General features: G+C 46.0%; 1 protein-coding gene across 2 annotated transcripts in view; it reads left to right on the top strand.

Moving 5' to 3' along the window:
• Positions 1-15,255, top strand: part of TBC1D19 (TBC1 domain family member 19) — a 152,411-nt gene that overhangs the window by 61,256 nt on the left and 75,900 nt on the right. For both annotated transcript variants that reach the window (XM_060246200.1, XM_060246199.1), the window contains exon 11: positions 10,222-10,334. In XM_060246200.1, the coding sequence (XP_060102183.1) occupies positions 10,222-10,334 (113 nt within the window). The remainder of the gene's footprint in view (positions 1-10,221; positions 10,335-15,255) is intronic.

Raw genomic sequence — 15,255 nt, 5'->3', positions numbered from 1 at the left:
GCAGCAGTAGTAGCGAGTGACGCTGCCCTTGCCTCCTTCCCTTCCCTGGCCTTAAAATGGTAAAAACGGAGGGAAGAGGAGGTGCCGTGGGGGGGGGGCAACAAGGCTGCGCAGCCCGTTTCAAACAGGACACGGCCGGTACCGTTTCTGGGCCCGGGGGCTGGGGACCCCTGAACTAGATGACTCTGAAGCTCCCTTCCAATTCTTTGATTCTATTCTAGTCATTAAATGTATGTATAATGTAAAGAGGGAGTAGGGCACAGCCAGTTTGGTGTAGTGGTTAAGTGTGCGGACTCTTATCTGGAAGAACCGGGTTTGATTCCCCACTCCTCCACTCGCACCTGCTGGAATGGCCTTGGGTCAGCCATAGCTCTGGCAGAGGTTGTCCTTGAAAGGGCAGCTGCTGTGAGAGCCCTCTCCAGCCCCACCCACCTCACAGGGTGTCTGTTGTGGGGGAGGAAGGTAGAGGAGATAGTGAGCCGCTCTGAGACTCTTCGGAGTGGAGGGCGGGATATAAATCCAATATCTTCATCTACCTCGCAGGGTGTCTGTTGTGGGGGAGGAAGGGAAAGGAGATTGTGAGCCGCTCTGAGACTCTTCGGAGTGGAGGGTGGGATATAAATCCAGTATCTTCATCTACCTCACAGGGTGTCTGTTGTGGGGAGAAAGGGAAAGGAGATTGTGAGCCGCTCTGAGACTCTTCGGAGTGGAGGGCGGGATATAAATCCAATATCTTCATCTACCTCACAGGGTGTCTGTTGTGGGGGAGGAAGGGAAAGGAGATTGTGAGCCCCTCTGAGACTCTTCGGAGTGGAGGGCGGGATATAAACCCAATATCTTCATCTACCTCACAGGGTGTCTGTTGTGGGGGAGAAAGGGAAAGGAGATTGTGAGCCGCTCTGAGACTCTTCGGAGTGGAGGGCGGGATATAAATCCAATATCTTCATCTACCTCACAGGGTATCTGTTGTGGGGGGGGGGAGATAAAGGAGATTGTGAGCCACTCTGAGTGGAGTTGTTGTTCAGCCGCACAGTCGAGTCCGACTCTTTGCGACCCCCTGGACCAAGTCACGCCAGGCCTTCCTGTCTTCCACCATCCTCCGAAGTCTGCTCAAATCTGAGTGGAGGGCAGAGTATAAATCCGATGTCGTCGTCTTCTTCTACTGGCTTGAGCAAACGGGCTGATAGGCTTGGCATATTTGGATTGCTTTTCTGCTAGCTTACACTTACCCAGGGTCCGCCTCCCCATAAGAGCAGCCAATGAGAGTGGACAGCTGTGGCTCAGTGGTAGTGCTTCTGCTTCGCATGTAGAAGGTCCCAGGTTCAGTCCCTGGCATCTCCAGTTAAAAAGACCAAGTGGAAGGTGATGTGAAAGACCTCAGCCTGAGATCTTGGAGGCCAGCTGCCAGATTGGGTTGGCAAGACTGACATTGATGTCCCAAGGCTCTGATTCAGCATAAGGCAGCTTCATGCATGATAGGAAGTTGAGGGTTGGCGGGCCGGGGGGGGGCAGTAGTTGAAAACGACAGTTGGGAGTTAGTAGCAGAGAAGCTGACAGCTTACAAGATGGGGTGAAAAGGGTTTTTCTATCTGAACAGAACTGTGCAGAAAGGCTGCTTAGAACAGGCTGAAAATAGTAAATTTTTAGTTGCAGGAATAGAACATCAGCTCAAAAGTTCAGTGGAAGTAAAAAGTTGTTACTTTCCTCAGTGTTTTGTCCTTTATCATAAATAAAAGCAGGGCTTTCCAAAAAAATTTTTGAACAATACATACTTTATTTTGAGATAAGCAGGTCTTTTTATAGCAGAAATGCACAGGAATGCAGGTCCTTCTGACTTGGTGTTGGGGTATGGCCTAATATGCAAATGAGTTTCTGCTGTGGGAAAAAATGGCGATGTCGGGGTGTGGCTTAATATGCAAATGAGTTCCTGCTGGGCTTTTTCTACCCCCCAAAAAGCCCTGAATAAACAGGGGGTTTTTTTTTGTTTTGATTAACCCTATCGACCACAAGTCTAATGGGAAAGAAGCGCACACAATTTAATATCCCAATCTATAAACGTATCTTGTAGGGTATAAATGGTGGCACTGAGTGATTGGAACAGTATTTGAGCTCCTCCCCCAATAGCTGTGTGGGAGTGAGGGCTGATTATTAAAGACGACTGGGCTATCCTGTCTGTGGATTTCTCTGGAAGGGAGATGATGCCCTGAGGTGTGAGATGGTCATGACTGAAGACCGCAGATTTATACCCTGCCCTCCTCTCTGAATCAGAGTCTCAGAGCGGCTTACAATCTCCTTTATCTCCTTCCCCCACAAAAGACACCTTGTGAGGTGGGTGGGGCTGAGAGAGCTCTCACAGAAACTGCCCTTTCAAGGACAGCTCTGCAAGAGCTATGGCTGACCCAAGGCCATTCCAGCAGGTGCAAGTGGAGGAGTGGGGAATCAAACCCGGTTCTCCCAGATAATAGTCTGCGCACTTAACCACTACACCAAACTGGCTCTCAAGAAGGGTGGCAAATGTGATGTCCTGACGTACTTATAACCCCATAACCTGAATCAGAGGGGTGGTAGAAGGTGGTGGCACTCTGTGTGAGTGGGAAAGGGGTGTCACACCCAGGTTGGGATACAGCAGGTAAAAAGATGCTTCTCTTTTGATTTAGTGAAGGACAGAAGGTCTGGTCCCTAGTATTTATATCAGTTCTGACCATCACAAAGGGACTTTTCTTTATTCTTTTATTCTCTGCTTCGTGCTCACAGACCAATGGTTCATAAGTAAACAAATACATTATGGTACAGAATAACGCAATCTAATGGTACAGAATAATATAGTCCAATCGTACAGAAAACAACCCAACAACCAGGAATACTAAATACAAAGTATAAAATATTCCATTAAGAAAAAGAATCATTTAAAAACCATCGATAAAAATTTTGCCATAGCAATAATTACACTTGGATCAGAATCAACCAGAAGTTTTGTTTTGAGATGTGTCCCCACTTCTGAATACATATTGCAATCCGTTTATCTCTAGCAAGAGGACCTCAGACTGACTTCCAGTCGCTGCGCATGGCTGTTCTCAGGCCCGGTGCTTGATGCAGACCCCTGCGCCGTGCCCTGCCCCCCCTGCAAGCTCCCTTTATGGAGCTCATTGTGCGCGGCACGATAACATCACCAGAAGTGACATCATCGTGCAGGGTGGCAAGCAAGGGATGAGAGAGCGACAGGTGGCGCACAAGAGGTGCGAGAGGTGGCGCACAAGAGCAATAGGTGGTGCCCGGCCGCTTTCCCCCTGCACTACACTCTTTGGAGGCCTTCTGAAGGTGCCACTCAGCCGCTTTCAACCCAAAAGCAGCCGGGTGCCACTAAAACAGTGTGCTCCAAGGAAGCCTCCAAAGAGCATAGCGCACTGTGCAGCGTTCCTGCGATCCTGCCTTTGAGGCAGGCTTGGAGGAGCACTCGGCGTAGGCAAGGGGGGAGTAAGATGCAAGGTAGTGCCTCAGGTAGCCACCTACCCTGCCAACTCCTCCTTGCCGGCCCTGGCTGTTCTCTTCTCTGCTTGATGGGAGCTTTGAGCCCTGAATGCACCTGCCACCCACAATAGTTGAGAAGAGTAGCCTGAAGTCTCGGATCATTTCTTTGATTCAAGTCATAAGGTCATCGGTGCTCATTTGCTTGACTATCTTGAAAGAGATCTCTGCCTCCCTGCATAATACCTACACAGAGGAAGCAGTGAGAGTCTAGTAGGATGGTTGACATTCAGTGTTAAAACGCAGAGCCTTTTTCTTCGCTGCCCAACATCCTACAAAAAGGAGAAAGTGGAACTCGCACATCAAAGTTGCACAAGGAAGAAAAGATAAAGCAGCTGTGAGAGGAAACGGCTTTGTCTGCAGAGCCCCAATTCAGCTTGGGATTTGTGGCATGGTGGGAGGAGAGGCACTTGCTTCCCCTCTGGGCGGCTTCCCCAAGCCAAAGCACCCAGGAAAAGGGTAGTTATTTGCCCAACAACCCAGTTGGTTTCCTGATTATGATGTATTTAAAGTGATTTTTACTTTTTTGTCCTTCTAATTGTAGCAATTTGTCTCTTGCCCTGTTACTGTCCTACAGAGTTTGTTGTTCTCTTCGATTTTACAAGGCTTCCTTTTTTTACAGGAAACCTCACCATTTTTGGCCCTTTTACCTTCTTGGGTGTCCATTTTGTGACATACCTTTTCTCTCAGCTTTTCTCATGGAAGTTTTCAATAGCTTTTAAGCACCTTGAAGAGATCTGTTTTTAATTTCCTTTGAAAATAGACTCATCTCTAAAAGAATTTCTGTTTATGAAATTAAACCTTATTATCTTGGACTTCCTTTGAGTAGGGCGGGGCTTCCCTGCTGCTCTGGGTATAAAGTTGGATTTTTTCTAAATTTGATCTCTAGGATGTCTTACACTGTATTAACTCTTCCCAGCTTCTTTTCATATACTGATTTTTGGCCTAACGCTTATTCTGTCAGCCAGCATCAAGTGGCGCGCGCATTGTTATTTGCCATTGACGTTCAGCTTTTCGTACTTGAGTCGTAATTTCTTTGTCTAGGTGAACATAAGAAACGTTGTCGTCAGCTCCCCATCTCTTTTATAACTGTGCGATGTATACTGATGCTTCTGCTGTTCTCAGCTGTGCTTCTCCTAATGAACTGAAATCTTATCCTTTAGAAGCTTGACGAATGTGGGAAAGACTTATGAGCAGGAATCTCTTACCATAATAGCGACGGAGTTTCTGTGACCAGCCACAAAAATGGCTCATTCTTGATTCTAGGAATATTTTCTGTTTTGGAGTATGCACATCAATAAGGACATTACCGTGAGCTGGCCTTCATGCTAATACACATATCTATAATGTGGGCACTGTGGATGTGCAGAATGCTGTCAAATTGTACCTGATTGTGGTAAAGCAGCGGTACTGCAGTACTGAGGTCTGAACTCTCTGCTCACGACCTGAGTTCGATTCCGGCGGAAGCTGGATTCAAGTAGCCGGCCCAAGGTTGACTCAGCCTTCCATCCGTCCGAGGTCGGTAAAATGAGTCCCCAGCTTGCTGGGGGGAAAGTGTAAAAGACTGGGGAAGGCAATGGCACACCACCCCGTAAAAAGTCTGCCGTGAAAACGTTGTGAACGTCACCCCAGAGTCGGAAACAACTGGTGCTTGCACAGGGGACCTTTCCCTTCCATAGGGTTTTTAGGGCAAGTGAGTAAAGAGAGATGGGATTTACCATCTCCTGCCTCTGTGTAGCGACCCTACACTTTCTGTGTAGTTTGATTTGGATCCTGTTACCGTTAGGTGGATCTGTAACTGGTTGACAGATCATACCCCAAGAGTGCTTGTGGATGGTTCCTCATCCTCTTGGAGAACAGTGACAAGTGGAGTGCCTCAAGGATCTGTCCTGGGACCTGTTTTGTTCAACATCTTTATCAATGATTTGGATGAAGGAATAGAGGGAATGCTTATTAAATTTGCAGATGGTACTAAATTGGGAGGGATTACAAATACAGTAAAAGACAGAAACAGGATACAGGATGACCTTGACAGGCTGGAAAACTGGGCTAAAACCAATACAATGAATTTTAACAGGGATAAATGTCAAGTTCTGCATTTAAGGTAGGAAAAATCCAATGCATGGTTATAGGATGGGGGACACTTGTCTTAGCAGTGGTATGTGCGAAAAGGATTTAGGGGTCTTAGTGGATCCTGAGTCAACAGTGTGATGTGGTGGCTAAAAAGGCAAATGCAATTTTGGGCTGTATCAACAGAAGTATAGTGTCCAGATCACGTGCAGTGATGGTATCACTTTGCTCTGGTAAGACCTCACCCGGAGTATTGTGTTCAGTTTTGGGCACCATTTTAAGAAGGATATAGACAAGCTGGAATGGGTCCAGAGGAGGGTGATGAAGATGGAGAGGGGTCAAGACCAAGTCCTATGAAGAAAAGTTGAAGGAGCTGGGCGTGTTTAGCCTGGAGATGAGGCGGCTGAGAGGTGATATGATCACCATCTTCAGGTACTTGAAGGGTTGTCATATAGAGGATGGTGTGGAATTGTTTTCTGTGGCCCCGGAAGGTCAGACCAGAACCAAAGGGGTGAAATTAAATCAAAAGAGTTTCCAGCTCAACATTAGGAAGAACTTCCTGACCGTTAGAGCGGTTCCTCAGTGGAACAGGCTTCCTCGGGAGGTGGTGGAGGTTTTTAAACAGAGGCTAGATGGCCATCTGATAGCAATGCTGTGAACTGAGGGGGAGCTATTTGTGAGTTTCCTGCATTATGTGGGGGTTGGACTAGATGACCCTGGAGGTCCCTTCCAACTCTGTGATTCTTTGGTGGCCGCCCTTCCAAGGATCGACCCCGCTTAGCATCTAAGATCTGATGAGATGGGGCTTGCCAGGGTCTTCCAGGTCACTACATCTGCCAATAGAAATTTGTTTCTACTGTGAAAAGTCATCCTATTAAGGTGGAAGTTAAATTGATAATGGGTCTGGAACCATCCGTCACTGTGACATACAGGAGTGTAACCTTTTCTGTTACGGAAATGCAGTATCATCAATATGCAGAGTTGGCTCCAACCAGAGTTGATGCTGGTGAAAATGGAAGAAAGGTGTCCTTTGTGGCAATTAAAAAAGGGTATGCTGGAAATCCTAGGCGAAAGCAACATCTGTTGGGGGCTGTAATGAAAAGTGGCCTTGGGAGAAATTGAGTAGAAAAGTTGGCTGGATCCATCCCATAGCCAGGTAACTCTGAGAAGGGAAACTTAAATTGCTTGTACACCAAAACCTTTCCCTTGGCTTTTACAGTGTTTCTTAGTTTATAGAAAGAGGAAAAGTTGAAAAATTATTAATTTTCTTTTATCAAATGAACCTTATTTATTACGTACTTGTGCAATTTCAGTTTTTGGTAAAGAAAGTAAGCTAGGCGGGGAGAGGGAAACAGATTTTATCACATAGAGTTAATTAAATATCAGTGAGAGAAACTCAGCTGTCTTCCTGGATGTGCGAGTAGCATGTATTTCTATTGGCTTGGATTTTAGCAAATCCTTTGATGTGTTGCCACGGGAAAATGTATCTGTTGCTTTGAAAAGAAAAGAATACCGATACAGTAATTGTAGTGTGAATGAAATAATGGGGAAGGATGCAAAATTGCGGTAAAAGTGAACGTTCTGATGGAGAGGAAAGAAATCCGTACAGTTCTTAAAGTTAAGATCAGTGGTCTTAGATTATGATCAGTCTTGACTGACTGCAGGATATGTTTTTGAAAATTCAAGGCATATGTATATGTTTTAGTGTTGGCTATTAAGTGTGGCTAACCGATTGTTGTCAGGGTTATGGAATTGTTTGGAATTAAGCGTTTAAGTGTTTCGTTGGTAGTCTGGATAGGGAGGTATTGATAATATTTCACAAAACACTATTGAGATTTCATCTGCAGTTTTCTGTTCAATTTTAGATACTTGCTTGACGCTTCTGTGTAGAAGTTACTATGCAGACAGTTTGTATAGGGCCAGACATTTATTTTATTTTATGTTTATTCAAATTTTCAAAGAACCTCTGTTTAGATGTATGTGTCACGTGCAGCTTGAATGGAACGACTCTAAAAAAAAAATCTCACAATGCGCACACCCCTCACATAATCTTGACCTACTCTAAAGAGCAGAAGGAAGAAATCTGTCTGTCCAATGATGGTCCGATGGATTTATAGGTAGGCAAAGCCATTCAGAAATAATCTGCAAAGATTTTACTTTGTAGATCCCTAAAAAGTAGCTTTTGAAAAAGTGCAGAGGAATTAAAGATGGCAAAATATTGGTAAAACATTCTGTTGGTGTAGCTGAGACTTTACATCCAAGCAATACATTTTCACCCAGAGCAACTTCCATGGTAGAAATGGGGATTTCAACCTGGGTTTCAGGGTCCTAGTCCCCTAGTGTGTCCAAAACATCACACTGGCTCTCAAGCTAGAAATAAACAAGGTGTAATGTGTAGGCCTGGGATAGTAATGAAGTTATTTTGCATTGTTTTAATGTGTTCAGAATATGTTTGAGGTGGGAATACAGCAATTTAAAAGGACTACTGCTATAATAAAGGTGCCTGAATGAGCACTGGTAATCGACATCAAGCAGTTTAGTGGTCTTCTACTTGAAGAATAAAGGGATATTTAAAGCTACCGACCTTTTACAATGCAGTTGTGTCCGATTAATATTACAACAACAGCTTTGACTGGATAGCCAGTTGGGCTTTTCTGGACAGAAAAGATTTGGCTGCTGTGGTATAAACCTTGTTTACATCTGTATTAGATTACTGCATGCTCTGTACATGGTGCAGCCCTTGAAGTGTTTGGGACCTTCAGCTAGTACAGAATGCTGCCCCCAGAATGTCACAGGGACCAGATCACCCCAGTCTCGGCCCATCTAGGTTGGCGACCAGTCTGTTTCTGGGCATAATTCACAGTGCTTTTGTTAACCTTTAAAGCACTATATGGCTTAGTACCGGCATCCCTGCCTATAGAAACCTTTCTGTCCTCTATGGTCATCTTCCAATGCCTGCTTTGTTACCCCAGTTGCTATGTGTTGCTGTCTCCTGGTTTTGTTTTGTTTTGTTTTTTGGGGGGGGAGGATTAACAAGGAGACAGAGGGTGCAAGAGGGCGGGTAATCCAGCATGATTGGCTACCAGCATTTACAGGGATCTTTCCCTTTTTGAGAGCTCTTGAAATAACCAGTCCAAATCAAAATAGAAATGAATTTTATTTGACAGAAAGTAAGAGTGCTAGTGTACAAACAAGAAACCTACAAGAGGTGCCACGCACAGACCAGATCAAGGAGGAATAAAGAGAGCAGCTGGAATATAGGCGGGGATGGGGTGATAGCTACCAGTCCAGATCTTGGGTGTGTAGTTTGAGTCCAGGAACTGGAGCTGTGGTCAGTCTAGTTATACCCAAAATTGTGGCCTAAGGCAGGCTGAGGTGATTGCCCCGGAATAAAGCCTTAATGTTTCTCCCAGGACATGGACAAAAATGGGAGATGTTTGAGAGGACTTCCTGATGTAAAACAAAAGTCTGAATTGAAACTCTGCTTGCTTCCTTTGGTGCTAATGGTTGTCTAATTAAACTAAGCAAAAAGCAAAAAAAAAAACCCTCTACAGCGCTTGAGGACCCTTCTTTTGGGTCAGATGAGAAGCCTGCCTGTGTTAGAGGTAGCTTTTGTGAGGTAAATGTGGGAAGGGGGGAGATGAGGTAAGGTTGATAGGATTAACTATCCTGGTGAACAGTGTTAGCTCTGAGGTGAGGCAAGTCCGTTGTTTTAGTGTATGTAGATGTTGGCATGCAGGGAGAGGTCATGGCAGGGCCAGACCTTGATTTTATACCTATGCAGGATCTCTACCTAGATATGTCTGGGAAGCCTTCCAGCTTGGCATCCATTTTGTGTACAGCTTGGCCAAACGGTCTGGGGTGACACTAAATGAAGGGTGCTTGCTGTCAAATTGTCCCTCAGCAAAGAGAGGAGGACTGCCGGCTTACAGCTTCAGGTGCCTCCATCATCTGAGATTAGGTGGGTGGCAACCTGGGAGATGGTCTTCTTCGTCATGAGACCAAATCTTTGGACGTTTCTTTTCCGTAAGTCCCTTCTTTTGCTGCCTTCCTCCAGCAGCTAAAAGACTTTTTGGTGCTATCCTAAGCAGGTCTACTCATAACCCTACTGAGCTCTATTCAATGGTACTTACTCCCATAAAAGTGTTCTTAGGATTGTACTGTTTTGTTTTGTCTGGCTTTCCCTCAGTAATGCCACCATTCCTCCTCTGTGTTTTAGTTGTTATTTTTGTATATGTACTTTACCTTTGGTTTTAATTGTTTTAATGGTGCATTTTTGTTTGGTTCTAAAGACATTTTTAATGTATTTTTGTAATCTGTTAACTGCCCCGGTGGCCCTCATGAGGCAGCAAAGCGGGTAGGTACTTTGTAAATGAATAAACATGGGTATGTTAGAAACACGCTTTAAAAGCTTTTGTGTGATTCAGCAATAAAAACTTCTGTCCAAGACCCTTTCTAACATTCTTTCTGTGTGTATAGTATAGGCCTGTATTGATTGGTTCCAAAACAGGCTCTCTGACCAAGCTTGAAGAAACGTGAAGCGGCACATTTTAATGAAATATGTCCTTGAAACACGCTTATATGTTGTTTGTCTATGCTAATAATACCCAAATCTTTTTTTTTTAGTTTTAACAGAGCAGGATAGTGCAGCTGCCCAACAATACATCCGACAGGGATGCCCGACTTCCCTTCGAGCTGAGTTGTGGGCTCTGATTTTGAATATTTCTAATCAGCCAGAGGTAAGTAGGAACAGTAGGCACCAATATGTTTGTGCGGTGGCTGTGTGTAAACTCCCATTACGACAGCTAACCCGTGTCTAAGTTTCGACGCAGAATTAGGCCTCATATAATATTACACAAAGGCAGGGGTGGAATTCTAGCAGGAGCTCCTTTGCATATTAAGCCACACACCCCTGATGTAGCCAATCCTCCAAGAGCTTACAAAAAAGAGCCTTGTCAGCTCTTGGAGGATTGTCTACATCAGGGGGGGTGTGGCCTAACATGCAAAGGAGCTCCCGCTAGAATTCCACCCCTGCATAAAGGTGTTTCTATTCATTAAAGCATTTATCATATGGAGCTAGGAAGGAACCTCTTCTTGGCAGGCTTTTTGTGAGGTGGGGATACAATAATATCTCTAAATAGGAGACGGATGTGTAAAAGCATCTTTCTTACGTTCCATTCATCTCCTCTGAAACATGGAGCTAATTAACCTTTGCATATGTAAAAGCATTGTCATTAAGTTGTATACTAATTTGCTGTTCACCTATATAGAGGCATCTCTGAGTGTGTGTGTGTGTCATAGAGGTGATACTGGACTCAAAATTTGTTCTTAGTTTTTTAAGGATCAGTGGAAGAAAGATGAGGACAAAATGAAAGGGTGGGAGAAAGATTTTGGATGAAGGAAAGCTGAGGACAAAAAGTGGGCGGATGGCGGGTTAGGAACAGACCCCTAGCAGTTTTTCTCTGGGGCAAGCAGCTGCCTTGACAGCTGGAATCTGAGGGTGGGAATGTATGTCCGTCCGCCACCCCGTGGGAGGAAAGCATACAATGGGAGATCTGCACTGGTATACATGGCGTTCAATTTTTTGGAAGTGATGCAGGCTCACAGAGCTGAGTCTACAAAGAACATCAAATTATTCAAGATGGCAAAGCTCTGAGCTGAGCGCTAACAGCTCTAATGGGAGAATATGAAGTTCTCCAGAAGTGGAAAATTAGGCCTTCGGAGCCAAAACCTCATTTTAGTTTTAATGTAAATGTTTATGTCTATATGAGAGACATAGAAATTCTTCGAATTTTGAACAAATGAAAACAAGCCTTCTTCCTCACTCTCTCTTCCCGTTAGCTCTGGGTAGAATTTGCAAATGTCCTCCTCCACCAGTCCAGTCCCACAATCGGTGCAAGTGTCTCTTCCCTCTGCCTTATGCTCCACTTTCTCCTTTCTGTCTGGGATGACATACTCGAGGGAATTGTGGGCAACCTTGTTTGTCCTCCCCTCCCCAGGGTTTTGGGGTTGAGATCCCCTAAAATCCCATCACCCTCCCTCCCCCCCCCCCCGAACTACAATACTGTTGAAAATAAAACCTCAACAGCTTCTGCTGCTTTTTGTTGCAGGTCCCACATGTAGCCACGTTTGGGCTCATCTGTGGATGTCTAAATCTGTGACTTGGGCCCGCATCGACTAAAAACAAACAGGTCTGCAAACTTGGGAGACTCCCCAGGTTTGCAGAAAAAAACCAGGAAAGGTTTTTTTTAAAAAAATGTGGGGTTTAAATCCCCTCAAAACAAAAACATCTGTAGATGCACAGATACTCCTCCTCCTCCTCCGTCAGTGTCAGTAGCACGAGGCTGTAGCTGCGGAGCTGAGCAGGGCTCACGAGGCCTGAAGAGGCTCACCGTCAATGCCAATGGGGAAGAAGAAGTCTTGGTGGCCTGGTGGCAGAGGCCAGCAGCCGTATGGGGCTCACTGGCGTCGGTGTGGGTGAAACAAGCTTTGGTGGGCTGGTGCCTGGGACCTGCACGGGGCATTGCTGTGAACAGTGGAGAGGAAGCCTAGGCAGGCCTGACAGTGAAGGCCAGAAGCTGTGTGGGGCTCACCAGAGTTGATGGCGAGGGGGCAGAACAAGCCTGGGTGGGCCGAGGAGCTACATGGGGCTTGTAGTCAATGGCGGGGTGAGGGGGAGAAGCAATCATCAGTGCTGATTGGTCAGTTGTTGAGGGGGGGGCGGGAAACCTTAGCGGCCGAGCAGCAAAGACTGGGAGCTGTGCACGGCTTGCCGGTGTCAGTTCGTGGGAGGGAGAAGCCTTGGTAGGCCTGGCGGTGGGAGCTGGGAACTGTACTGGGGTCAGCAGCAGTCCCTCCGCTGCTGCGGCATGCAGAGCACGATGATGTCATCCGGAAGTGAATGGGAGCACATTCAGCCGGGGCTTCGGGTTCTGCACTGGCTGCCAATACTTTACCGAGTTCGGTACAAGGTGCTGGTCGTTACCTTTAAAGCCCTATATGGTCTAGGACCTGCCTACCTGAGGGACCGTCTCTCCCCACATGTTCCCCAGAGAGTACTGAGATCGGGAACTCAAAACCTCCTCGTCGTCCCCGGGCCAAAGGAAGCCCGCTTGAAATCTACTAGGGATAGGGCCTTCTCCGTAATGGCCCCTTCCTGGTGGAACCAGCTGCCGGAAGAGGTGAGGGCCCTGTGGGATCTTGCCCAATTCCACAGGGCCTGTAAGACAGTCCTCTTCCGGCTGGCTTACAACTAACCGGCACCTGAAACTAAGTGTAGTTTTATAAGACTGTTGTATGTTTTTAATGTTTTAACTGTGTAAACTGTGTAAAATGTTTAAATTTTTATATTTTTATGTTAGATTTTATATGCTGTAAGCCGCCCTGAGCCACCTGGTGGGAAGGGCGGGATATAAATCGCAAATAAAAAAAAACAAAACAGCATCACACTGGGCGTGTCGCACAGGGAATGCTCTAGGAATCACGGTGAAACACTATGGGGGCAGGGATCCCCCCCCCCCACTCCAGCAGCCTCCTCCCTGCCGGCAGGTTGGGGCCCCCCAAACTGGCGGATCCCCTGCCCTACCCACTTGTATGTACAGTATATTCTGATAGTCAAGTCAGCCAAATCTTAGAATGTTTAAATCCAGAGACAGGACTATTGAAGACGCAAGACTTTGTATGGGTTTATTACCATTCCAGAGGGCCTGCGAAACGGAGCTGGTTCCGCCAGTTCTGTGGCTGAGGCAAGAGGACATCCTCATCCTCCTGTTATACCATCTAACTGGCCTCCCTGCAACGACTGCCATTTCAACTGGGGCCAATACTGTTGTCATCTGAGGGCAATTTTAAGGCTGCCTATGATAATTACGCCCCGTGTACTCCAACCATGCCATCTTATATAATTAATTTTAATTTATTGGCTTAATTGCTTTTTTTTTTTTTACATTTTATTTATATCCTGCCCAGAGAAGGTCAACTAGAAAGTCCAGAGAAGGGCAACTAGAATGATTAAAGGGCTGGAGCACTTTCCCTATGAAGAAAGGTTGAAACGCTTGGGACTCTTTAGCTTGGAGAAACGTCGACTGCGGGGTGACATGATAGAGGTTTACAAGATAATGCATGGGATGGAGAAAGTAGAGAAAGAAGTCCTTTTCTCCCTTTCTCACAATACAAGAACTCGTGGGCATTCGATGAAATTGCTGAGCAGACAGGTTAAAACGGATAAAAGGAAGTACTTCTTCACCCAAAGGGTGATTAACATGTGGAATTCACTGCCACAGAGGTGGTGGCGGCAACAAGTATAGCCACCTTCAAGAGGGGTTTAGATAAAAATATGGAGCAGAGGTCCATCAGTGGCTATTAGCCACAGTGTGTGTGCATATATAAAATTTTTTGCCACTGTGTGACACAGAGTGTTGGACTTGATGGCCCGTTGGCCTGATCCAACAGGGCTTCTCTTATGTTCTTATGCCCTCCCCACCGAGGCAGGCTTAGGGCGGCTAACAGCATCAATCAATATAACAGATTATACAATAATTTAAACAGTAGGTAACAATTAATTAAAATTCTAAAAACAGTAAAACAATAAAATTAACATCTTGGTGCTATCCCGACAGATGACAAATCATTTAAGCAGACTCTCAGTTTTTAGTCGGTGAAGGCTTCGCCAAAGAGGATGGTCTTGCAGGCCCTGCGGAATCGGTCAAAGTCCCGCAGGGCCCGCACTTCCTCCGGGAGCTGGTTCCATAAGTGTGGAGCTACGACGGAGAAAGCCCGAGTACGGGTACTCCACAGCTTTGCTTCCTTCGGCCCGGGAATAGTCAGCAGGTCCTTCCCTGCTGACCTCAGTGCTCTCTGGGGCTCATATGGGGAAAGACGGTCCCTCAGGTAGACAGGTCCTCGGCCATATAGGGCTTTAAAGGTAATGATCAGCACTTTGTAACGAATCCGGTATGTAACTGGTAGCCAGTGCAGTCCGCGCAGCCCTGGCTATATGTGCTCCCATTTTGGGAGCCCCAATAGCAGCCTAGCCGCCGCGTTCTGCACCAGCTGCAGCTTCCGGGTTCGGCACAGAGGCAGCCCCATGTAGAGGGCATTACAGTAATCCAGTCTCGAGGTGACCGTTGCATGAATCACAGTTGCTAGGTCCCAGCGCTCTAGGAAGCTGATGTTTAACTATTCTGATGTTTTATTTTTGATTTTACTGATTTAGCATGTTGGAATCTGCCCTGAGCCCTTATGGGAAAGGGCAGACTATAAATGTACAAGATAAAATGAAATAAATAAAAGACAGGTGTTTTTACAAACCTTGCCTTCCCCAGTTGTCTAAACTTTTCCCCCAGCAAGCTGGGTACTCATTTTACTGACCTCAGAAGGATGGAAGGCTGTGTCAACCTGGAGATGGCTACCTGAACCCAGCTTCCGCTGGGATCAAACTCAGGTCGTGAGCTGAGGGCTCAGACTGCAGTACTGCAGCTTTAGCACTCTGCGCCACGGGGCTCTTGTTCCTTTATATAGGGAAGGTTAAAAGGTTAAAGAACCACTTGGTACATGTAATTGAGGACAACAGTGTAATATGTTATGGCTGTCCATTGTTATACACAACCTTTAGAATTAATGTCTGAATATTGGCAAAGTTTTTGCTAAGTGCAGTGAGAA

This window comes from Heteronotia binoei, chromosome 9 (assembly GCF_032191835.1).
Source record: "Heteronotia binoei isolate CCM8104 ecotype False Entrance Well chromosome 9, APGP_CSIRO_Hbin_v1, whole genome shotgun sequence".
NCBI classification, from domain to species: domain Eukaryota; kingdom Metazoa; phylum Chordata; class Lepidosauria; order Squamata; family Gekkonidae; genus Heteronotia; species Heteronotia binoei.
The sequence above is the reverse complement of the archived record's forward strand: the minus strand, read 5'-3'. Positions and strand labels throughout refer to the sequence as shown.